The following is a 25606-nucleotide window of genomic DNA, read 5'->3' as shown; positions in this document are numbered from 1 at the left end:
GGGCTAGAAGTTTCCACCATTGAGCTCCTAGGCTAAGCGCAGGTCTGTTTAATTAAGTAGTGGGCAGCACATGCTATACTTAGCTTTTAAACACTTGTAAAGTCCTCTTTATTCATTTATCTTACTTGTCACTGACAAGCTCCTCAAGGACTGTAACAGTATGCAGAGCATGAAGAGCCTGGGTAAACAACACATATTTTATGTGGAATCTAAACTGTTTCAACCTGGAGAGTCAATAGAGGGTCTCAGAAAAGCCGGGACTCCTCTACTGAACTGTGAGAGGACTCTGGGCAGGGTCTGTTTTGAGCATCTCGACAAAGCAGACTTTGAGATCAAAGCTTAATTAAAAAAAAAAGAAAAACAAACCTGAACATATAAAGAAAGAAAAATAATTAGAAAGAAAGAAGGACGGGAGATGGAGAGAATGAAAAATAGAAGCGAGAGAAGGAAGGAGGGAAGATGAAAGAGGGCACAAGAGGCATTGAGGGAAGGAAAACGAAAGGAAGCCAGTGAGGGAGAAATAGATAATGGTATCATAAAGTATTATGACGTAAATTTGTGCAGATGAGGAAGGCTAAGATCTTCATCTGGTGCATAATTCCACAAATGTTTGTCCTTATTGACTGAGAACTGCCCCACCAGATCATCTCTATCCAGTGATGAAAGCAAAAGGAAGCCCTTAGGGCCTGGCACAGCGGGCCCTGATGATAGGAGCCCTTGAGGCTGGGACACCAGCAGCAGCTTGAAAGGGACCACAATATTAGATGAATGAGGGAGATGTAGAGAAAGGAACAGGTGCCCACAGAGACTTCATAGAACACAGAAGAGTCACAGATAGTACAGGGCCCTCTAATCGCTATATCTTCCTTTTAAAACACACTGTAATAAATTACAGCATGTGCCTCAGAGAGAACATCTAAAAAAAGTCCACCTTTGGACTCAGAAGACACACAGTCAACATGACTGACACTTGAGAAACTACCATCACAATGAAAGAGCAAAGTAAGAGCTGAGGCCTGGGCAGCCGACAGCAGAGACTGGATGTTCAAAGCAGCCCAGGAACGATGAACGCACCCAGAAGAATCCTCTGTGGCAGAGGGACATTATTCACAGAGATTTGGATGCTTGTGCGAAGCAGGGAGCCAACACCATCTGCATCTGCTCAGTTCTGAAAGTGGCCAACAGAAAGGAGGAAGCCTAAGACCTCTGAACATGAACCCTACCTAAGAAAGTAGCGACAACACAAGGAAGGGAGGGACCTTGGGAGCAAGGCCGTGCACACATGTAGTGGGGCTGCTGGCCATACTGAGCACAGCCTGAGCCAGGAGAGAGGCTGATGAGACAGGAGGGAGAGTCTGGCAGGACTAAAGGAACCCGGCAGCCAAGAAAGAGAAAGAGACTCAGAGGGAAGAGATGGCTGGCGCCTTGGACAGGGAACAAATCGGTCTCCCCAGCTGGTCTCCGGCTTGGGTAAGACAAGTGGAAGAAATGTAAACATACTCATTCATTTTCCAATTGGTCAGAAAACAAGTAAGAAGAGAGAACTCACAGCAAATGTCCCAAACCCCAAATCCCTGGAACCTTCTTTGTGGCATTTATCTTCCCCTGGTTGCAAGCTGGCTTTGCATCCCTTCTCTTTGTTTGACCTATGAGATTCTCGTTGGCTTTATACAACAGACCCTGAATCCACCATGGACAGGACTGGTTTAGTCCTAGCTGGAGGGAGATTCCAAGTTACATATTCTACTCAGAATGGGTTTTCACTGCCTCCTTATAGATGATCAAACAAGATGGCCTATCAATCCAGCCCTCATAGGCTCTTCATGGCCGACATCCCTCTAGCGCACAAACATGGAATCTCATCTGCAGCAATCACAACTTCTCCTCTATATTTATAACCCTAAGCCAGAGGCAAGGTCCATGTCTGTGCATCCGACAGAAACCCAAGTTCCAGAAGGCAAGAAATGATATTGTACTCCTATCATTTTCATTTTTAATCAACATATCAGATTATATTATCAAGTGGGTACATTAAAAAATAACTTCTAGTTATCTTTTAGAAACAGAACCGCCCAAATCTTTTCTATAGTCCTGGAATTGAAATAGCACAAGCACAATGCTTGAACCTACACAAAATAGATATTCAAGTAGATACATGATACGTGTATGCTTATAGGCTTAGGGAAAGCTGACTGGAGAATGGGAGAGATCTTCTCAAAGATTCTAGAGAATTTTAGGTTCTCAAATCTTTTCCCTGTTACCAAGGACTTTCCAGAATATAGGTTCATTAAATGTTGGTGGTGGGCTACACTTTTAAGTAAGAAACTCTTACGTAAGTTCACCATGGTCCAGAGGAGGGACTGAGGCTTCCACGAGGTGAAGGAAACGTCACCACTGACAGAATCAGAACTGAGCTCAAGATTCTTCTGCTGAGCCTTCACAGTTGCCATCTGCCTTCCTACTGCTCTGCAAGGGAGGGCAAGTCTACCCTGCCTGAAGCCTGGAAATCCGCAGGCCCACATCAAGACACAGCTGTGGTCTGAGTACTTCAGTATGAATTCTGATGCCATTCCCACAGTCTGGACAGCATTAAACATCCAATCAGTTTCATTTAGGTAGCTACAGACAGGTTGAAGAATTGTCCTTTTCCTTTGAAGTAGGAGCCTTAGTTCTCTGGCTGTATTTTTGATTTGGCTTTATAACTGTCTTCTGTCTGATCACCCCTAAGTTTTTGTCTTACACAAGTCGCATTTGCTAATAACAAAACTAAGCAGGACCAGAAGCTGATTACAAAAAGAAAACCCCAATAGCCACTCCTGACATTGAGGTTTCTTGGCTAATATTTCTAAAAATGTTTAAAAATGCAAGCAAACTCACATACATCCACACCCTGTAAAATAAAGTATCAGAAAAAAATAAAAGGGAGATGGCTTACTTGTTATACAAGCTGAAAGATCAGAGTTTGGATTCCTACAGCCATATACACATTGGGCACAACCCTGTATGCACTGTAACACCGGCATGAGAAGATGGAAACAAGAGGATCATGGGGGCTTGCTGACCAGCCAACCTAACCAAAAACAGAAAGCTTTGGGTTGAGAGGAATTGTATCAAGAGTATACAGCATAGAGCAATGGAGCAGGACACCTGACATCTTCTGGCCTCTGCATGCATGCACATCAGCATACATGTGTACACACACACACACGAGCACACGCGTGTGCTCACACACACAAACATCACATGATTACAAATACATCAAGCAATTGGTTAAAACAAATATCCACTATGTCTTGATGGTCCTACCTTGATGCATTAGGATGGAGATCCTGGGAGGCCAGAGATCTTCATTTTATCCAAGGAGATAACCACAGGCCCCAGAGTACTGGCTGCTATACAGTAGATCTAAAGTAAATACTGACAGAATGCATCACTTGTGGACATCTGGGTGATTTTCAGCTTTTCTTTTGCCAGTAATGCTTCAAAGAATACTTTGGCAAGGGAACAGCTTGCCTACTGACATGAGTTTGTTCTCAACAAGGATGGATGCTTCAACATACCACAGCTGTTTCCATAATAAGCTAGGAAAAGAGAGATTCGAATGATATTCGTGGGATAGAATATAAACATTTTAACCTTGGAAAGATATCACCAAATTCAACATCCAGTCTGGACCTCTTTCCCTGAACTGTGCTTACATGAACTTTCTTCAAACCCTTTAATTTTCAAACATCTCGTAGGTGAGAAAGTGTCCCGCAGGTATAGCTCCCTAATTATAATTTAAGATGGAATCTTCTGATTCACTTAGAGGCCATTACTATTTTATTAGCTAGAAGACTCCTTTTCATGTTCTTTTCCACGTCTGGGTCATCTGGAGACACTTTCTTACTTTGTAATGAGAAGAATTGTGTGTGTCAAAGACAATAGTGGCGACCAAGTTTAGAAAGAGCAGAGCAAACGTGAGCTGGGGAAGGGCATGTAGGATAGGTGTGTGGGGTTGCACATGAGAAGTAAGGTTCAGGACGGAGAGCTCTGATCACTGGGGCACATCAGGATCTGCCAGGTTCACTTGTGAGGACAGAATCAGGTAAGCATCACTAGCCAGTGAGCCAGGATGCAGTCGGTTCCCCTTCTCTTTATGCTATACCCAGGATGGACAGCAGTTATTGACAGACCATTAGGAGTTTTAGCACTATTAGCCAATAAAGCACTTCTCTGAAAAAGACTTTTAGGTTTTGGCAAAGTCAAGTTTACTGATGGGAGTGCTGTGCCCATATAAATGCCGCCCAATACATCTGTATTGGGGAAAAGACTATGGTACAAACTTTTCCCTAGATGGAATTTCTATTCATAGAGGCATCTAGATGGTGACCTGGTCTTTACACATTGCCCCTAGAAATGGGAAACTCAGCACCTCAAGAGACAACGATTAAATGACTTCAGTATGATATCTCCTGACCTTGTGCTTATTTGGAATTCTCTAGTTTCATTTTCAGGCAGTTGGGCCTCTTCTGCCTTTTTTCAGTCTAAGGGGAGAACTTGGATCTTCAGATATGTGAACACAGTTATTTTATGTATCTAAACTCTAGCCTAACCACTCACAATACTCTGCACTAGCCATGCCTCGTCTCCTCCTCTCTTCTGTACTCTAACACACGCAAGTCACTATTAGGTCAGAGGAACTCATCTTATGGAATAAGTTCCAGAACACAATCTAAACTAAAGTCTTTGCACGTGCCCCTCACAGGTATTAACACTATTTACAGACAGTTAAAATGCTAGTAAGGTTCATCGATTATTCTTGAAAAAGCATAGATTGTAATGCTAAATATTAACAATCAAAGTAAGTTATAAAATGTTAATTGATCAGATTTTGTTTTAACAAACTATTGACTATTTTTATAATGGAATATGTATAAACCACCCAAAAGAATGGTATATATTTATATTTATTAAAAGAAAAACATAGCATAACATAGGGTTGAACAGAGATAAAATAAAATCAGATTATCAAATAATCTGTTCATAGCAAATAATATATAAATATCTGTACATAAATGTATATGTATGTTTTTAAGCACATATGAAAAGGATTTACATTAGTGAGCATAAAATACTGGTGACCATCACTAGATACTTAGATTTCAAGGTAATGTTTTCTCTTTTATTCTCTCTTATAAGATGTGAATACTTAATGCATGTCATACACAAAATCACAATTATTTTTCTATATCATACACAAAAAAGATGAGATAAAAACTGCTTCTCAGAATATGAAATGCTATGGAAATCATTTAAGTTCTGCAGAAGGGACAGAAGTTTGGCTTTCGGGGAGAAACGGAGGAGCTTAACTTTAGAGGACTCAGGCTCCTGCCATCTTGTTTTAATGAACCCAGACAATCCAGAATTAAATGGAGGCCCCTGACTAACTGGTCATAGCCCTTCCCCTTTCACCCTAGTTTATTTCCCTTCTTCAAATTCTGGTGTTTCTTAGCAACCAGCATCAGCAATGTTTTTCTGGTTTTAGTAAAATACAGTGACTTCCTCCTCCAGGAGGTCTCAGAAACCTGGCCCCTTTCAAATACTAAGGAATTCCTACTTCACAGCTGTAAGAAGAGGCATGACTGGAGATACACACACAGCTGGATAAAAAGGGAATAAAAGTTCCCAAGACCCTGTCAGGCTCTGGACCAAGGCTCCAGTGCCAAACTCAAATCCTCCCCAAGAGCTCCAGGGACCTCAGCTGGATCAAGTCACGGTCAGAGCCAGAGATAGGAGTCTCTTAGGTTGGGTCTTTTCAAGTTGAGTGTACAGCTCCAAGCTGAGGAAGCGGCCTGAGTACAGCAGTATAGTAATGTATAGGGTAAAGTCAGGCAAAAAATATTTGTCTCATTCCCACACAGTCAACTTGGTAATTATATAGGAGCTTGGACATTAAGGACCCAGACATAAAGGGCTGGGTTAAAAGTGTAATTAAAGCTCAGAAGCAGCATGTGCCCGGGGATATTATACTACACAACAACAACAAAGAAAAACATACAAAATCAAGTGGCGCATTGGGGTCCACTCTTTACTGGCTTTGGGGGAAAAAGTCACATTAAAGAATAATGTTCCATAATGACTATTCAGGAGCAGACAGGAGTCGGAAAATGTTAATAAACTAGGTCTTTAGTTCTCTGGCATTTTAAGGTTAATGGACCAAGGTTCTCTCCAATTTTGAACCTTTATGGGACACTTTATTTGACATTTGTGCTACAGAGAAAACTCCTTCAGATGCCCGCATCTTATAACTGTATAACTAAAGGAGGTTATATTTTTTTCTTGGGGTGACTGGGTGGAGACGCCTTAAACAAAAGAGCCAAGCCATACCCAACTGACTTCTATAAAGTCTATACACGATGAGAACATGGGAGGTGCCTAAGATTCGACAGGCTCTCTTGAGCTGAGATGATCTTTCTATCTCATCCCAGGAGACATTTTATCATTAATTGAAAATTCTGGTTCCAAGCTTGCTTTGTGTTGACAGCTTTCATATCACACTCTAGCTTAGGAGAGCACAATGATTTCCTATTGTCTCGTGCATTGGCTAGAAATGGCTCAGTGTGCTGGGCAGGGCCAACGTCTCACTAAACTATCTATCTCCTCCCAGCTTCCTCCATAGAAACTCTCCCAAGAATAGTCTGTCTCTAATTACAAGGATATACAGAATCGGCCCTTCCCTAGGGCTTCTCTGGTCTGGAACAAGCCCCTCTCTACAAAACCAAACTCTTCAACTCCATCAGAGCTGGGCTCAGGATGTACTCTATTAAGAAAATTATGGCAACTGGGAGTGTCCAGTGAGCTAAGAAATCTAGAAGAGGGGTCAGAAGTCCCTAGCCAATGGCTAACACTAAGCCACATTGTTAGCCATGTAACCTACCAGGGTGAATGAACCTTTGATTCATTTCTGATTGTGACTATTTTTTAATCTATGTATATATGAGGCACCACCTTGAACCCGGGAAGAGGTGAAGTTCAAAGCCACTGTGCTGAGTATGTCTCTCTGCTTCCATTCAAATTCTTGTACTTTCTCTTCCCATTGCCTCTCTTACTGATTAAGAACTTTGGGTCTGAAAACAGGCATGAGCATGGCCTGACTCTGCCCTGAATTAACGTGTGGTTTGTTCAAGAATTAGAATTCTTTTTATTTCACCAGGGTGTCGATCTGACATCCTAACATACCACTAAAATTCGAAGACAATGTTATATTTGACAAAAATGAAGCTTCTTCTGTCCTTTGTTTTCGTTGAACTTAAATAGAAATGAATCATAATGAATGAAGAAAAATACAAATGGGAACCAATACTCTATTTCAGATATCTCTAGGTGAGAGCCATCATCCACAAATCTATGAGCAGGTCATACAGAGAGGGGAACAGGGGTTGTGGTTTTTATTCTTATCTGGGTTCCAGGGACCCTTCAAAAGTCATTTGGCTCTGCACACAGTACACAGGGACTGTTCCTGTCTTTGTTAAATCCAATTTTTACATGGAGATAGGACAATTTAAGGTTCTGTTTTTGGGAGAGGCTGACAGGAAGGTACAGCTAAAAGACCATATAAGACCACTCTTCCAGCAAGCACTGAAGGGTTTAAAAAGTACCTGCTTTCTCCTTGTGGATTTGCCCCAGAAGATCCTTAACTCATAAAAGTCTATAAAGCAGTTCTGCTGAAGCAAAGTGTAAATTGTAATCATGACTACAACAAGCCCATTTAAATATTTTTTTCATCTGCAAGACCGCGTGATTCAGTCACCTCAAAAGCCAGACAGAGCCATCACCCTCTAGAGACTCCAGTGTATGAGGAGTGACTGACCACCAAACCCTGTGAGATCAAAGAAGAGGGAAGGGATAATTGCTTCTGACCCAAGCAATTTCAAACACTCAGCAGTGGCTTTCAGCATGCAACTGTCCTGGCCAAAAGAGGAGAACCTATTTCCAAGCATATTTTCTAGATTCAGTAGCAGCAGTGGGAGCAAAATGACAGGATCTGCCTGAGGTGGTGCCCGAGCAGACCTGGTTCAGGCGTGCGGGATGCCTGGCTCACAGCCAACTTCTTGACCTCTCCTTGGAAGAAGGAAAGACCAACGTTAGTAGGCTACTCTGTCTTACCCTGGTGGGCTTCCTCTGTCCTCAGTGAAGTTGCCATGAAGTTGCTGTGTGGGATTCATCACACAGCATTCTAGTATTTTCCTCAGAGAAGCCTTAGCTTTCTGCTTCCTTCACTCTTTTGGTCTTGGTCAGAACATTAATATTTTCTCAATAGCATGGTTTGGTTTATTTTTTAAATGGGAAGAAATTACAAAACTCAGATATTCTGGTTCATTTCAAAGAATATGTTCTCAGCTATAGTCTGATACTTTTCTCCTGTGGGGGCAAGCCATAGTTGGCTGTGATTCATCTCTTTCCACCAGTTAACAATAAAAAATTATGTCCCATTCTGAAGAAACAAAAGAAAAATTACAGTGGAGTTGTGTATTTCCTTTTCCATCCCCAAAGAGAATCTGAAGAATGGATTCAATATGCCAAATTAAGCCATGAGAACTTATCCATATCTGATAGGGGTTAGCAAATGTTATAGCACTGAACGTGGATTTGACATAATTTATATTCCAAATTCTAAGGCCCTGGGTGCAGCATGGTCTGATTCCAGTTCTGACACAGCAGTTGCTGTGCTGCGTCCTCTGAGAACCCTTATCATGTGTATGACAAACTGGAGGCTCCTTGTGTGACAAAGGAAAGTTTCTTTACACAGCAACAGCACCCACGAGCCAGAACTGGTAACTAATCTTAAGGAACTCACTGCCACAGTGTTAAGCCTGGTCATTTCCTTGCAAGTCGAAGCAAATTGTCTGAGAGCAGAAAGCTTGATAATGTAACCTGCCTTGTCCTTGGCCAAGACAAAGTGTCCACCTGCAGCTTGGATGACTCCAGAAGCGATCTTAAAAGCACATCTTTGGAGCTGGGAAGATTAGGACTCCTAAACCTTGGGCTAGCAGCTCTGGCTGGGTCTGCTCCACTCCACTTCTATCTAGACTTGCCAAAAGCACAAAGAGGCAACTGGGACATTCGCTCATTGTATCTGCTATTAAGATAAATCAGCAACACTTCAGTGTCCCAGCTTCATAAAACATAATCCCTTAGAGACACTGCTTCACTCTCCAAAATATCAACTGGTTACTCCCTTGCCTCACCAAGGGTTGCATCATTAGAAAGCCCAGGAACGCACAGGCTTTTCCTGAGAGCCAAATCTCAGCTCTGAAAGCCTCAGAAACCCTTGGCCCAACAGGCCTCCTGTTGCCTGGACACGCATGATCAGGGATGGGAGAGATGGAATTCCTTTCTCAGAAGGAAACACTCCATATTCATCTAGTTTTTTAAAAAACCATGTGTGAGCTGGCAGCGGTGGCACCTTTAATCCCAGCACCCAGGAGGCAGAGGCAGGTGGATCTCTGTGAGTTTGAGGCCAGTCTGGTCTACAAAGCAAGTTCCAGGACTGTTTCACCTAGAAACCCTATCTCACCCCGCCCCCCAAAACAAAACAAAACAAAGAAACCATGTGTATTCTTTCTGCTTCATTTATGGTAATTTTGATAATTCATGATCTGGTATACCGAAAAGGAGAAGAGGGGAATTCTGGCACCCTGAAAAGCAGAGGAAGGGGATCTGTTTATGAATGCTCATGCTCAAATTCCTCCTTGGTCAGAGAACAGGTCAAGTGGACTTTGGCCTGTGTTGAGAGACTGTCAAAAGAGATCGTTTGGAATCATCATTCCTATGACACTGCATGAAAGCCCATGCCAGGCCCCATCTGCACATTCCCACACCGGTGTAGAACTTGCATGGCTTTTAAAATAGGGTCATGCACAGAATGTTTTAAATCACACATCTCTGTGGGTCAAATAGCAAGCAATAAACCCATTTTACAGAAAGGCAAGTTGACTTATTCATTCTCATCCATTCAGCAAGAGGAGACGAGTCCAGATTACACTTGCTAAAGGAGTAAGCTTTGAGTCCTCCCTCCCTACTCTCACTAACTCCTCAAAGACTGCCTGTGAAGAAGAAGCAGCTGAACCCTGGGAGGAATGGAAGGACGGAAGGACGTGGAGAGTGGAGCCCTCCTCTGTGGAGCGGTTGAGCCAGCTCATCAGCACTCTGACTGATTTCACTATCTGCAAACTGGGCATGGCGATGATCACCTGACATCTTCAACCTTCTGTGCGGGCTGCAAGAAAATAAACCAAAGGACACCATTGTGCCTGGCATATTGCTCATCTAAGAAGCACTAGCTGTGGAACAGTGCATCCTTCTTCCTCGATTGTAAGCTCTATGAAGGTCAACACTGCCTTAACCTGTGTACCACGTGCTGTGAGTGTGCCTGTGATGGATCAATCTCGGCACCACCAAAGCTCTGAGGATCTGGGAGGTTGGTGAGCTCATCCTCTTTGCTGTACAGATCGGCACTGAGTCCTTGAGAGACACGTCAAATGCACTACCCAAGTTTCCCAGGGTGCTGGGAAGAGAGTTGGGCCAGAACCACACTTCTCAGTTCTACTTTTAGATCCTGAACCTTCCATACCTGCCGGGACCTTCCTGGTGATGTGAACCATCTTTGTCATCTAAACTTAGAAAGCCAGTCACAGACCCCAAACCCAGAAAGCCTGACAATAGAAATGGCCTGACCTTGTGATCTCAAAACCTCTCTCTTACTCCAGCCTGCAGAAGGCAGAGTTGATGGTTGGGCCACAGGCTGTGTTTGTAATTCTAGGTGGGCTTGCCCAAGAGAAAGAGGAAGTAAGGCAGCCACAGGATGAGCAGCTAATTGGAGGTTTCTGGACAACACATAAGCACAGTCCTGCATTTGGCCTTCTGAGGTGCCATTCTTGCAAAGTCTCATGTTTTCTGGGATGATAGTGTTCCCTGTGATCTGAACTTGTAACCCTTGCACACGGTTCCATTACCAGACGGTGTCAGGGAGCACTAAGATGCTGACTTCGTGGGCTGTGTTCAGCAGGCATTTTCTAACGACCATATTAGGGTCAAGATAAGCCAGCTGAGCTTGGGCTGTTGTATGCACTAAATAAATAAATAAATAAATCTCATTTAAACAGTGGTGTTGTAGGGTTCTGGCTCCCCCACCTTGTCAACTCGGTAACTGCACTTGGGGAGCAGACTGAAGAATGGACTCAAGCCTTCTGGCTAAGTGTATTCATTGAGTGCTCCACATGAGTGCTCCCCCCCACAATCCCTTTATTTTATGTAGTCTTCCTTCAATGTATCTTTCTCAGGGATCCCCATCCTGAAGTTCTTCAGAAAACATCAGCGTTAGGTTTTCCCACTGAACTAGCCATTACTGCACGACTCTTGTTAGATGTTTATATTTGCCTCTTCTTTGTCTCAGCCATTAGGAGATGAACTCCCTCGGGTAAGGGCTTTTGTCTGTTTTGCTCACTGGAACATCCTCAGAGTCCAGAGCAGCACCAGGAACATAGTACATGCTCAATTAACACTTGCCTTCTTACCCCCCCCAAACCCTCCCTCTGTCTTGGTTCTCTCAGTTCCCCGGCCACTGGAAGAGCCTAGCAGTAGCCTTCCCACAGTGGTTAGTGGCATGTATTTAGAATAGAGTCTGGAAAGACTGAAGTAAAAAGTTGCCAGTGGCCTAAGCATCAGCATTAGCAAATGAGAGATGTATTTACAGAAGAGAGCTATCCTCAATATTATAAAATCTTCAATAAGCAACCCCAACTTCAATGACTCCACTTTGGGGTTCAGGGAAATAATTAAAAAGGCTACATATTTAAATGTTCATTACAGTGTGATTATAAGAGCACAAACTAGGAACAAATAAAAACCCCCAAGTACAGGGGAATGATAAGAAATAATCTGCGTTTGATAGCTTTCAGGGGGAGTCAGGAAACACACACAATATGAATGTACAGAGAGACAGCGAAACCTGCACTCTTCTGCGTGTCTCGTCTACAGACCAATGTCTGCACAATGGAATGTAGGAAGCTGTGAATCTTAATGACAGTTACTTCTGAGCGGTGGGATTATGAACGATACCAAATTTTTCTTTAGATTTTTTTGAAGTTTTTCTAATGAGGATATATTATTTCTACACCAAAATATTGACATGCTTTCTACCATAGAAAAGTTCATGTAGAAATGGCTATACAATTGAATCGTATACAAATCAGTAAAAAACATTGAACACAAGAGAGTCCGAAACCTTTACATTTGCTGTCTAGCTTATTGCAGAGTCAACAACAGCAACACAGCCAGCATGTTAAGATGGAGTCAAATAAGCAAGAAGAAGATGTGATTTACGCCTGTGCGCAGTTTTCTGCGTGGTGCCTGCCTGCAACCCTGCACAAGCCCAGGACAGTGCAGACTGGCCTGCAGAACAGTGCAGATCCACGGCAGCATGGTGTGGCTTGGACACGGTTACTGAGGGGGTGAAGCACAAAGCCAGAGCTTTTCACCCATTCTGAAGTTCAGCTTCAGGAAGACACAAGGGCAGGAAGCTGGGAATTTTCCTCATTCATTTGAAATGATAAGGTGAAGACAGCCTGAAAGGACTTTTAATTATGAGGAGTAGGGAGGGGTGCAGAGAAGGAATGGGGGAGAGGGACAGGGATGGGGACATCAGGATCAGGAGAAACCGGTTTTTTAAATATGTCAAATGATGAGAAAGAAGTTGGAAAACCACCGAAGAGAAAATCTTCTAAGCAATTACCTTGAGATCAAAACCCTGCAGCCATGGGCAGGCAGGTACCAACATCTCAGGAAATCCAGCACTCCTGATGGGATCCCTGGTGTCAGGATCTGGTGACAGGAAGAGACAGGGCACCCTCTAAAGCCGGCACAGGAAAGCCTGGGATCACGCTGGATCCAGATGAGTGTGAATGAGTGCTCGGAGTCACGGAAGGAATCTTTCTATGCTTCTTGTTTCTCTCTCTTTCTCTCTCTCTCTCTCTCTCTCTCTCTCTCTCTCTCTCTCTCTCTCTCTCTCTCTCTCTCTTTTGCATCATCTCCTGTGCAGAGTATGCAAGAGGTTTGGTTTGAGACCTGCCTGGGTTCTGCTTCTACCCTTTCCTAGAACTGGCACCACACAGTCCCGTTCTTTGTCTCTGCATCTCTAGATAGGATTCTTAGTACCTGGGTTTCAAGGTTCCTGGAGAATTAAATGAGGGAATATATATATATATATATATATATATATATATATATATATATATATATATAAAAATATATATTCTGTACCAAGTTGAATTCCAAACCAATTACTCCAGTCTAAAATGTGCACATTAAAGTAATGATGAAGAAAATTGTACCACGCAAGCCTTTACACAACGTCACCCTAAGATCCATACGTCAACACAATGTGACAATTGAATTCCTTCTCCTTATAGCATCGGCACCTTGACAAACCCCAAAAACCTGATGGTTCACTTGTCCCTTATGATGCTGTGTGCTGATGTGGAGACATCTTATCTGCACTCTGCTCTGGTGGTCGACCTGCATTTGTTGGAGGCGGTAATGAAGAGGTTAAAGTTGAGGGGATTTCAAACATGTCTAATCCAATAAGAGGCTTGGTAAAACATGCGTTATCACTTAAAGAATAAATGTTTAAAAATAGAGCACAGATGTGCAATTTGAATAAGAGAGAGGGAGGGAAGGAAGAAGGAAGAGAGGGAGGGGAGAGGGAGGAAACGAGAGAGAGAGAGAGAGAGAGAGAGAGAGAGAGAGAGAGAGAGAGAGAGAAGTGCAGTGAGAGATCTTCTTGGCATCTGCACACAGTTTTGTTTGGTTCCCTAAGCCTACTATTCTGGTGTGTTCTGCCAACATAGAGGTACTATTTGGGAGCTTCAAATCACGGAAGTTGGCAAGCTGCTCAGACCCAGTCCCCACATACATCTTATATTTGCCTCCTCAATAAAATTTCATTTTTATTTTGTTTTTGAAACATATGGCTTGGGCTGCCCCAGAACTCATAATCTTTTCGGTTCAGACTCCCTCCCACAAGTGTCCAGATTACAGATTTTGCCTTCTAGCTCCATGCTTTTCCATAAACAGGAGAACATAATGGTAAAGCTGCTTTATTCAAGTTGTTCTACCGAAGAAAACCAAACATAAGCTAAAAGCATAATGCTATTCTTTGTCGCTGTGACATACACCAGAGAGAAAAGGTTTTAAAGGATGAAAAATTAGCATGGCTCACTGTTTCAGTGCCTATCTGCGGGCTGTACCGTTTGCCACTTGTGTGAAGTAGCATAGATGGCAAAGGGTCAAGGAGAGCAGAGTTACTCCCCTAATGGGTGCCAGGATGCAAGTGGAATATCAGAGAAAAGGTATGTCTTCTAAGGGCAAGTCCAAGTGATCTGCTTTCTTCAAATAGGTTCTAGTCTCTACTTTCCCCCAAAGCCTTCAACACAAGAACCTTTTAAAAGTGGGCCCCTTCATAACCAAATACTAACAACTAGAAATACCTATTCTAGGAACTTTGACATATAATAGGAAGCACCCAAATTAGACGGGGATTTGTCACAAAAGACAGGCTTCTCATCAGACACCTCAGCAATTTCTGCTTCTGCAAGAAGCATTCTTTGATCCTGTGGGCAAGGAAATACTAAACAACAACAACAACAACAAAGAAACAAACAAACAGAAAACCTCCAAGCAGCAGAAATTTGCCCTGTCTCTTTCATGAGCGGCTTTAGTGGTGGTAGAAACCATAACTGTACAATCAGTGCTCAAGGATGAAGTTATTGTCTCCTAGGTTAGAGTGCCGACATATGCTAGAGGTTCTCCACCAAAGTCTATAAACAGGAGCTAACCTGTTCACATGACTTTCTGACCAGACTCACAGGTGGTCCACCAGCACCTCTTTCATGGTCTAAGAAGATGTTGTAAGAAGGTCTGGAGGAACACACAGATAACAGAAAATAGTTGGCCTCCCCAGTCTTTGAAAATACTCTGGGCTGCACTGGTGGTGGGACAAATAAATTCCTTAAGTGCTGAAGTTGAGGCATTAGCGTAGGAGAAGGAAATTATGCAGGCTGAGATAGCAAACCAGAATCCTGTCAAAATACAGTATATTAACAACAACAACAAAAACATTTTTCATAACACTGGGTTTTGCCTTCTTGGGAACATCCAGCCTTTGACCTTGGAAAAGGGATCTGAGCATGTTTGAAGGGGGTTCCCTGTAGCATTCTTCAGCCCAATGCACTGAAGTCAAAGATGGAGATGTGGCTACATCCTATCAGGGGAAAAGGGACATCTTAACCCAGTGAGAGTAGGCTGGAACAACCAACGCATTTGCATTGTGGCAATTCAATCTGGTGTAGGTCTGTGATGCATTACAATGCTGGGATCAAATCAAGCTTTGTTGGAGCTCATCCAAGCACAACAAGAGGCTATGGGAACCCTGCTACATGGAGCTCCTCTATTGCTGTTTAATTGTGCTTACCCCACGCACTATAATAGTCATCTACATACAATGCAAGAGAAACAAAAGTGAACAATAGAGTTCCTGACTCTCAATGGGAGGGGACAGAGCTGGCTGATCAATGGGTTGCATTTGGCTTTCATCTCAACATGCTCAAGTCAGGCTCATATTCAGTTGTGACTAGGATCCCAGCCTCAAGAAGCTCTCTCCTGGTCACTTTCCAGGGTGCCTCTCTCTTCTGCCATGAATGGCCATTTCTGTTTAGCTAATCCTTGAGACATTCCTGACTTTTAGACAACCCAAGGGAGGCAGGGGAGATTGTGCCCTAACAGAGTATCCTGTGATAACCTGGCATGACCGACCAAATGTTTACCAAGACACAGGCCCTCCCTGCCACTCTGGGAAAACTGAACCAGTGGGCCTGTCTTCTCCTTTAACGCCTTCCTGCTCCCAACTGACCTGCTTATTTCCTGATGGCTCAGAGCGATGCCCAGATCTGGAAGGAAAGGAAAACAGAACCCAAGCACAATCTATCTGATCTCAGAAGTATTCTAACTGGTTCTGAGAAATAAGCTGGTTCTAATTTTCCCTAAACAATGGTGTCTGGCCCTCATTTAAAAAGGCATTTTCATCAAGGATGTGCCTATCAGTGCTTCAGCAACAGGGAAGCATTTGGGAATAAGGCTTAGGGGGTAAGATTTAGATTTAAGCTTTCTTCAAAAACCCTTTAGCAGCAGGCAAATCCAATGGTTTCAGAATTAATTATTTTGAAGTCAGCCCCCCTTTTTTTCAAGGGCAAAGGAAAGGGGTTGGGGGCTGGGGCTAGATGCAAGACACCAAAGACCAAAAGATAGTAATTTTCGATAATTTTTAAGAACTCCCTAGAGGAAGAAAAAAAAACAACAAAACTTAACTCATTCCCAGTTGAGAGCCACTCCCCTGCACAAATCTGGAAGCCAGATTTTTTTAAAGAGGTGGGGTATATCATTAGAGGTGTATGCTTGTGAAGGAGCGGCAATGCGAAGAAAATAAAAGTTAGATTGACTCCGTGCCTCCTCTACCACACTATGTCTCATCTTTTCTCTTCTTTTTAAAACTGCAATGGGAAACAGAAGGCTAATCTGCAGGGCTCCCTCACTCCTAGAAACTCAGTGTCAACACTCAAGGAGTATCATAGGCTTCCTTCATTGGCAGGCATAGCTGGAATTTCTGAACTCACTTTATATCACCTCTGGCTTTCCTGACAGCTGTTTAAGAGGAGTTAAGGTATTTCTCAGCAAGTTGATTTATGAGACTCTCAGGAGTTGCCAGCGTTGGAATGGAGGGGGTCCCTGTCTAATGAGAATCCTCTGCTACATCTGGGAGCTGAGTGACATTTTACTCAAGAAAGACCCAGGACGCTGGAAGGGATTCAAAGGAGAACAAGGTTAAGAGATTTGGATGAAGGGCTCAAATTAACCACCCTTTCAAATGCTCTGGGCATGGGACAAGGCTCCAGCAAGCGCCTTATGATGCAGCAGAAAAGGGGAAGTACCCTTTTGACCTCTCTACCACCTTCAGGAGAGTCTAGGACCCTCGAGTGAGACTTAAGAGGTGAAGTATTGACCAAAGGGAATGCGATACTACCAATGCCCCATTTCTCATCCATTCATGCACGGAACAAGTGCTTGCTAAAAGTATACTATAAGCCTGCAGTTGTGCTGGGCCAGGAGATACGGTGAACAAAAAGGTCACAAGGTCACCTTCTTGATTGGAGATCATAAAGTAGCAAGGCAAAAATTCATCTGTTACAAGTGCTAAGAAATCGACATGTAAACAGGGTAAAGGGGTAAAATGGAGGCTGTGACCCAGTTGGAAAGACTCCAGGAGGCTTTCCTGAAGAAGTGAGAGGGAATGAAAGAGCAAGTGAAGAAAAGAGGGCAAAGTATTCTTGGCCAATGGAATGGCATGTGTACGGTGTACACTGGTCTCAGCCTTTATCCCTTCAACAAGGAGAAGCAAGCAAGGGTTTCAGTAGTCAAGGCTGGAGGGTAATGAGAGCAAAATGAGACTGATCTTTAGAGAAGATTCTGTTCTGCTCATTGATGGCAGGAATGGCCCAGCTGCCAGCTATACTTCTAGGCTTAGACCACAGCACCACAGGAAGGTGCAGCAGTCTGCGAGCAGGCTTAGTGCTGAGGCTGCCAGTCAGTGAGGGGAGCATTCTGACAAAATGCTTTGCTCTAGGACAAACTGAAAATCTCAGGACATGTGACAGACTGGTGTGAGTCTTTACTGTAGCTTCACTGGAAGTGGCAATGCTTCTAAATATGCAAGCCAACTCCTGAGGACCCTGGGAAGCTGCATCACTGGATGCTGAGATGTATGTGTTGGAGGGACCAGGCTCTGCTCTTGGGCTGTGTTTATTCTACTTCTTGATTGTTGAGAATGTCTAGCCCAGAGAAGGTCTCTTTTAGCAGACACTATACCAGAGTCATGCAGAGCTCACTTCACCCCACACACATATCTTGCTGTGTCCCACTACATCCCATTCTTCCTCACTTCCATCTGCTGCTCTCTCCTGCTCTGGTAGCTGTCCTCTTGCTCACCCCTAGCAGAACACTGGCTTGCCTACTGCTTCCTGAACTGAATCCTATGTAAGGGTTTTACACAGGTTGTCCATTTCATGGACTATTACTATGCCAGAGACCTGCAAGACTCCTTCTCTCTCTTCTGTTTCACCTTTGCTCAAAGTTCTCCTTCCTGAAGAAGCTTTTCTTATTTACTTTAGTTTTAATTCCCTGCCCCCAAGTACAAGTCAAATACCTATAGGGAACTCGGTTTCACCAAGAAACCAAGCCTTTCTCTTCTTTATGATCTGAAATACTGGAATTGGCTGATACCTGTGAAATATGGGACCAATGGTTCGTTCAAGCTAAGGAGCCTACTGGGTCTAGTTGTCTTTATCCTAATACCCAGGGGAGCTAAAGAAGGTCAAGCATACCACAGTGTTCAGCCTAGCAGGAGCTAAGGCATAGCATTCTACCAGCCTTGGAGCCCAGGTCTGCACTGCAGGGTGCTATGATGGTAGTTAAGTCATCTGGCCTCTTGGAATGTTGGCTTGGGAAATTTCAAATCAAGATGATGTATGCCTTTCTCATCATGGTAGGGAAACAGATGAACCCCCAGCTCCTTGCAGAGATCGTGGCATAAAGAACATAAGCTGGTTGAGTGCTGATAAGAAAAAAAAGACAACAGTGTGCATGTGTGCGTATGTGTGTATGCATGTGTGTAGTAGTAGTAATAGTAGTAGTAGTTGTTGGTATGGTACTTAGAATCTAGCAATCATACATTCCCACAAGAAATGATCTTTGAATGTCCAGTTTGTGCTTAGCATGGTTCAGTGACCTTGGGGATGGCTAAATGAACCACTCTGTCCAGTCACCCAGGACTGAACAGTGGAGAGACTTCCTTGGTACAAGATACACTGACTAAAATGGCAGTTTGTATAACATGGTTTCTCTCATGAACCAGAAAGCCTCAGACACAAAAGCAGCTGACCCCACAACCTTCCTTAACTTCCATTTTCCTTGCTTCTGAGAGACAAATGTTCTCCCCAGTCACCCAAGAGGAGAAAACAAGAGCTACCTAAGGCTCACTTTTCCTCGTCAGTATCTATCTCCACAGGCTGAGCCCACAAACCAAGGAAATTTAATGAGTAGCATGGGACTCATCAGACTGAGCTGAGATTGGGGTCCAGGGGTCTTGACATGTCTGCCCCATGCTCTTCCAGCGCTTGCGCGTTAGGGGGAGGGCACTGGAAAGACTAGGTGCTAGTCCCGGTCTGCTCTCCACCATACTTCCTCAGTTTGTTCTCAGCGAGTAGCAACTCTCAGTGGGGTGCTCTGCAGTGGCAAGGAATAAAAAATTAAACTGTCACCAAGGACTGGCGATACTGGTAATTAGAAGTCATGCAGCAGTAGCAATAGCAGAAGGAAGAGGCCACATACATAAATAGAACACTCGTTACGTGCCAGGCGTGTGCAAGGCACTCTAAACCACTCAAGTCTCCGGATCAGTTTATTAGCCTGATACACAAAGGAAGAAAATGAAGATCAGGGAGATATCTGAAATCATTCAGAGAGATAACAATCAGTCTACATAACAGATTCAAAGAAAGCAGTTCAACCATGAGCGTCTTCCGTAAAAACCACTGAAGACTGCGTGGCCTAAGCAAAGAGCTTAGCCTCTCTGGACACTGTCTTCCTCTCTCTGAGTGCCCCAAGCCCCCAGTTCATTGGAGTTTGATGAGTGAGTGCATGCAAAGACCTTAGACTCAATCCCAGCACATGATAGGAACTCACAACTAAGACTAACTTCTAAGGCAATCCAGTACCGAGGCCTAAGAACTCCAGGCTGGCACTGGTGGAAGTCTTACCTGGGCGTTTAAGCAATGACTTATAAAGTACTGGAACTTCACAGTTTCTGGAAATATCTTGTTAGTTGTCCCTCAGGATTTCTTTCCACATGTGATGGGGTGTGTGTTTTGGGGATGGTAGATAGTCCTAAAGCCCAAGGCATACTACCAGCTGTGGGTCTTTGGATAATAATTCTACACCCGTGAACCTGAGTTGTGTCCCCTTAACAAGGAGAAAATTCTGCCCCATATGTGCAGAGCTGCTATGAAGATAAATGAAAATAAATCCCCGAGGGGCTGTGAACACATAGCCCATACCACAGCAAACACAACAAAAGGGAGAAAGAACTGACATTTCAAGTAAATGAACGATTATTCGTAGAGTCATAATCACTTGCAACGAAGATACCCAAATATGGGATTTTTATCACCGTGTGGTAGGTGGGGTAGGAGGAAGGATTTCAAGGCTGAGCGTGTCACCAGGGAATCTGACTTCCTTCTTTGCTCTTCCTTTCACCATGAAAACCCTCCCAACTTTGCCTAACTCACACAGTTAGGATTTCCAAGAGTCCTATGACCCCCAAGCTGAACCTGCCTCAAGAATAAAGGCTTTATGCGGTTCCCCTCAGTTCTTACTGGCATTTGTGAAAGCAGTTAGGATGCTGAAAAAGAGAGAAAAAAAGCAGCTTAATTAAAAAAAAAAACAAAGAACTGAGAAAGGTAGAAGTGATACGGAGAAAAATGTGCCAAAGAGCTGGAAAGGAAAAGCAATCCCCTGTGATTGGCTGTACCTCTCCTGCCCCCACCCCTGCTTGGCAGCCTGACCAAGCTATTTGACTCTGAAGGGTGGCCACCACGTTTGGAACCGCTGAGAAAAATAAAACCAATAAAATGATACTACAGATCACAAAATGATGTTGTCTTCTGTGTGGTCCCAGCCTTTATGGCCACCAAATCCTAGAAGTCTGCACAACAGGTGACAATCAAGATAAAAGTAGTTCTTCTATATTCCCCCCCTCCACAGTGGGGTGTGTCTCCTTAGCAGCTGACTGACCTGAGACCTTTGGCTCATGTGTGCATCGTAGCTGGAGCCGTGGTACTTGGCCGTAAAATCTGGGCTGTAGCCAGCATCACAATTGCACGGTATATTTGAGCACGGGGGCTGTTTCCTAGGCCTATAGACCTGTGGGAGAAAGCTACAATGGTTAGGTGCAGGAGGGGAGGGCGCTAGGTGCTCAGGAAAAAAATTAGGGGAAAGCAAAGAAAGAGGCTCATCTTGACTTACTAAGGCCAGGTGGTTGGAGAACCCAATGAAGAAGATGCACAGCCCCAAACAGAGGTCAGTTATAAGCAGTCCCCGAGCCCCGGGAACAATGCTAGCGAGGCATGCCACTCCGTGGAATGACCCCAATGTCTGGCAGCAACTGAGACCCTCCCTCTGCAAGGAGAAGGTTGCCCAGGCATGGCAGGGTTCTTTCTCTGTCTTTCAGCAAGGCAGTCCTATGGGAAATGGACTCAAGCTCACTGCCAAAGAATGCCTTTTCCTTCCCAGTGAGGGAAAGAGATGGCATTGTGCAAGGTAAGGAGGCTTATTCCAGGTACTATGTCCAGTAGAGTTCATCTTAGCAGGTAAAGAGTCAGGCCCAGGGTCCCAAATCCATGGAGACATTCTACATAGTGACCATGTGCCATTCAGAAAGTCCCACGGGTTCTAGTTGAAATGTGGCGGCCATATATCCTTGAGCTGAGTAGGCTTGATAAAGTAAGAATATGAATGGATATGCTTAGCCACTGCTCTACCCAAGTCCTCATTATATATAAAAGTGATTTCTCCACCTCCAACCCATGGTGGGGAGAGAACACAGGGCTAGTCAAATTCCCCACCAATGAGCTACTCCTTGGTCCTTTGCCAAGTTACACACGGTGAAGAAAGATCATCTACAGGTTTCAGAGATGGCTTCCCAGTTACTTCAGGTACAATTATTTCTTCTCAAGCTCCTTCCGGAGAGCCCTCCCTCAAGCAAAGAGCTTTCGGTAAAAGTTAGGATTCTCCCTCCTTCTATTTCTCTAAGACGAACAAAATGGCCGTAAGAAGGAAATAAAGGATAAAGGGGCCCAAAAGATAACTTTAAATTAGAATGGATCATGGCAGGCAGGTCTCTAAGCCTAGTCTAGGGGGACTAGAGTTGGGAGATGCTCCTTCACCGAAAGATCCTGGAGGAAACAGCTGGAGAACACAAGCTGGAAGTAGAGAGGGAAGGAACCTCTTGAACTAGATGAGCAGGTTCGTCACAGAGCCCGGAAAGTGAGCAAGACCGAAGTGGAAGATAGTGCCCAGAGTTTAACTAGGCATTTCTCGGGTTTAACTAGAAGTGGGAAGCTACTGAAAGGGAGAGAGCTGAGAGCTACTTCTGGAGGATGATGCGAATACAAAAGAAAGAAAAGCGATGCCAGTTGCAGGCCACACAAGCCCAGCCGCATGCACATCAACAGAGAAGCGGTAACGTGGTGTTCTAGCAACAGTGCAGGCCGTTCTGCTCCTACCTGGTTGTAGCTGCTTGAGCTGCAGAATGGGCATGGGAGAATGAAGAACAGCAAAACCCAGGGAAAGCACCGAGGCCCCAGACCCAGCAAGACACACCTTGCGTGCAGGACGCCCCACCTGCTGCTTTAACTGATGCACCAGCCGGTCTTTCTCTCGCTTCAGAGCCATGACTTCTTCCTGGGTCTTTTTCTTTTTGGAGGCAGACAATTCCAGCAAGGCAATGTTTGCATCTTTTTCACTAATGGCCGCAAGAAGTGCTTCCTGTCTGGTAAGATAAAGATGATTGTGATTCTTTTTGCAAAATGAAAAACAACAATAAAAGTCTTCAAATAATTGGCATTTGTAATTCAACTGAGCCACAGACTCAGCTCTGTGGGAAAGAATTATACACAGTGTGTAAGATGAGCTACACCTGGCTCTCAGGTGGACAAAGTAGCTGGGTCAGAATCACTAAGATTGGCTCATTGTGTCATCTGATATAAGAGTTCTTTCTAAGGCTTCAGAGATACAGTGACAAATGAGAAATGGGAGGGGTCAAGATAAGTATCTATTCCTAACACAATTGTATCCATCCATCAACCCATCCATCCATCCTCCAAGTAAAACTCTCTGTCTCCAAGGCAACCCCAAAAAAGGAGGCAGCAGATTCACTATCATGTGAGATGTTTTTCATATGACTCTTTGTTTCTGATGCCAGGTAGAGATCTGCCCAAGGGTCTCCTTTCCATTTTCAATTGACTCAGTGAGTGTGACCCTTGTTTTCATTTCGGAGACCTTGCCTGTGTCACGCAGCTCCTCTGCCTCGAGATTCCAGTCCAAATGTGTATTCTGCAGAGAAGTCTGTTCAGTTAGCAGCTTTCACAGCTGCCCCACCTGTCACCCTGAGTCCCTGCTTGGATTCTGTCACATCATCCTGTTCCCCATGGTACCCTTCACCACTTGACAGGATAGCTCATGCTTACTACTTGTGATGCCTATGAACTTGAGACCTCATTTATTCTCAGTGCTCAAACACTGATTCTACTAATAGATATGTTCACTTGTTATTTTATTTTTACAAACTTTGAAAGCATCATTGGCCTTCTTTTTTCCTCTTCAAAAATAAGAAATCTAGGGACAGCAAGATCGTTCAGCAGTTAAAGGTACTTGGGTCACAAGCTTGATAAAGTAACCAGAGTTCAGCTTCCTGCAACCTAGCTCCGTCAAGCTGTTCTCTAACTTTCACATGCCCACTGTGCATACATACACACCCTCCCACATCATCATGCATTCAAGGATGCATGCACAAATGTGTGCCTGTATGCACACACACACACACACACACGCACGCATGCACGCACGCACGCACGCACAAATAATAAATTAATCTACTTATGACCACGGCCTACTTAGAAGTCTCCAGCTGTTTCCTCCAATCTTTAGTCTACTTTTCAAGATGTACTGTTTCAAACTGCAATGTGGGATCGTCTGGGACAACCTTTGACAAGCAGATGGCTTTATTGAGGTGTGTTTCATGGATTCCTTCTCTTCCCCTACCCCCTGGGTCACTTCTGAAACATCCTATATGTTTCAGAAGACCTCATAGCTCCAATAAAGCCTTGATACTGGAAACTTTTCATGCACTTAAGTCCAAGACTAAAACCTGATTTTTAAACTAAGACATGCTTCTGGGCTGCATTTCTTAACCCTATCATCAGAATTGCCTTCTTCTAGATATTTGGACAATGTAGTCATTATTTGAATCTCTGACCCCTGTGGTTGCCCCCCTCCCCTCTCTTTTTCATGACAGGGACATGCATGGGTCTTTCTGTCCTCCACTAATGCCTGGCAGTAAGAGCTTCTATCAGAGGCTCAAGCTGATGGGTGTGTGAGTGGAGCACATTAGGAAATAGCTCCACTTTTCAAATAAAAACTGGTATAACTCAGAATACTTGTAATAGCATCAGTACCGGCTTCATAGGATAATGTGTTGAGATGGAAGACCTGCTTTTACCCGGCTTCACCAGCTAATGTGTTGAGATGACAGAACTGCTTTTACCCAGCGTCACTGGATAACCTGTTGATATGGCAGACCTGCTTTTACCAGGCTTCACCAGATTACATGTTAAGATGGTGAACTTGCTCACCACTCTACAGGTGTACACATCTCTCAAAAACGCTGTGCCAAAGAATCTGCGTGGACTTCGCAGTGGGGACAGGCCATATGCACAGGCTTACATTCCAGTTGTATTACCTACCCATGGACTCTTCACAAATACATTGTTAAAAGTGGTGACTGAGAACTGAAAATACTTTTATTTTTAGTTTTTGAATGGCTGAACCAAATTTTTACATACAGGAAGGAAAGCAGATATACTTAATTTAAACCTCGTAATTGACTCCGTTAGTCATTCATTCTTTCTACCAGGCCCAGGTACAACACATAGGTTCCTGCAATGTTTTACTCCACCCTAGGCTGGCATCAAAAATATTTTTTTTCATGAATGTTACTTAAAAATGGAAGCTTGTAAATCCCTATGATTATTTCTTTATGACTATGAAGCCACTGAAAATACTGATAAAATTAGTGGTGTAAAAACATTTAAGGTTGCTGGGAAACCATTCATTAAGAGTCTTATGATTTCATACATTTTAGAAGTGAAGGTATTACCTTCTTTTCTGGTAAAATCATCTTTCCAGGATATGTGCACAGCAATGAGCCTTCACAGACACAGGTGGCCTCTTTCTGGGTCAAAGGGCAAGACAGGTTTACTATACCATATCATAGTGATGAGCACTGGGCAGGTATGCCACTGCCTATTATTACAAAAGCAGGCATGCCATCGCCTCTTCCAGATCCCTAAGCTCAGAGTTGCTCTCCTGTTACACACACAACTGCGTGAAGACGTTCATCTGATCTCTATGGGACCAGCTAAAAAGTGGAATAGATGCAAACACACTAATGCTGATCCCTGAAGCAATAAAATATTTCATCTCTGGCATAGGTGTCTCTCCTCGTCTCTTGCACTCACGTTAGACACGGGGAGCCTGCTACATATCACTAGAGGTGCCACAAACTCTCCATATCTCCTGAGATACTGTATATCCACCAGGATCCTGAATGGTGAGTGTGAGAGGCATGGAGTTCCCTTGACTAGTTTCCTGCTTATTCCTTTCTACGTTATCCTTCCTCCCG

General features: G+C 43.8%; 1 protein-coding gene across 19 annotated transcripts in view; it reads right to left on the bottom strand.

Annotated features, from left to right (window-relative positions):
• The window catches only part of Erc2 (ELKS/RAB6-interacting/CAST family member 2), an 885961-nt gene that overhangs the window by 183164 nt on the left and 677191 nt on the right, over positions 1 to 25606 (bottom strand). For 11 of the 19 annotated variants that reach the window (XR_012912096.1, XR_012912098.1, XR_012912097.1 and 8 more), the window contains 2 exons: positions 22549 to 22696; positions 20941 to 21069 (listed from right to left, as the gene is read on the bottom strand). Coding sequence is in view for 13 of the 19 variants with exons in the window: in XM_075988882.1 (XP_075844997.1) it covers positions 20941 to 21069; positions 22549 to 22696 (277 nt within the window). In the remaining 6 variants the exon portion in view is untranslated. The remainder of the gene's footprint in view (positions 1 to 20940; positions 21070 to 22548; positions 22697 to 25606) is intronic. The other 8 variants (XR_012912099.1, XR_012912100.1, XR_012912101.1 and 5 more) reach the window with 1 other exon arrangement.

This window comes from Microtus pennsylvanicus, chromosome 10 (assembly GCF_037038515.1).
Source record: "Microtus pennsylvanicus isolate mMicPen1 chromosome 10, mMicPen1.hap1, whole genome shotgun sequence".
NCBI lineage: Eukaryota > Metazoa > Chordata > Mammalia > Rodentia > Cricetidae > Microtus > Microtus pennsylvanicus.
This window is presented reverse-complemented; position numbering and strand designations above follow the sequence as displayed.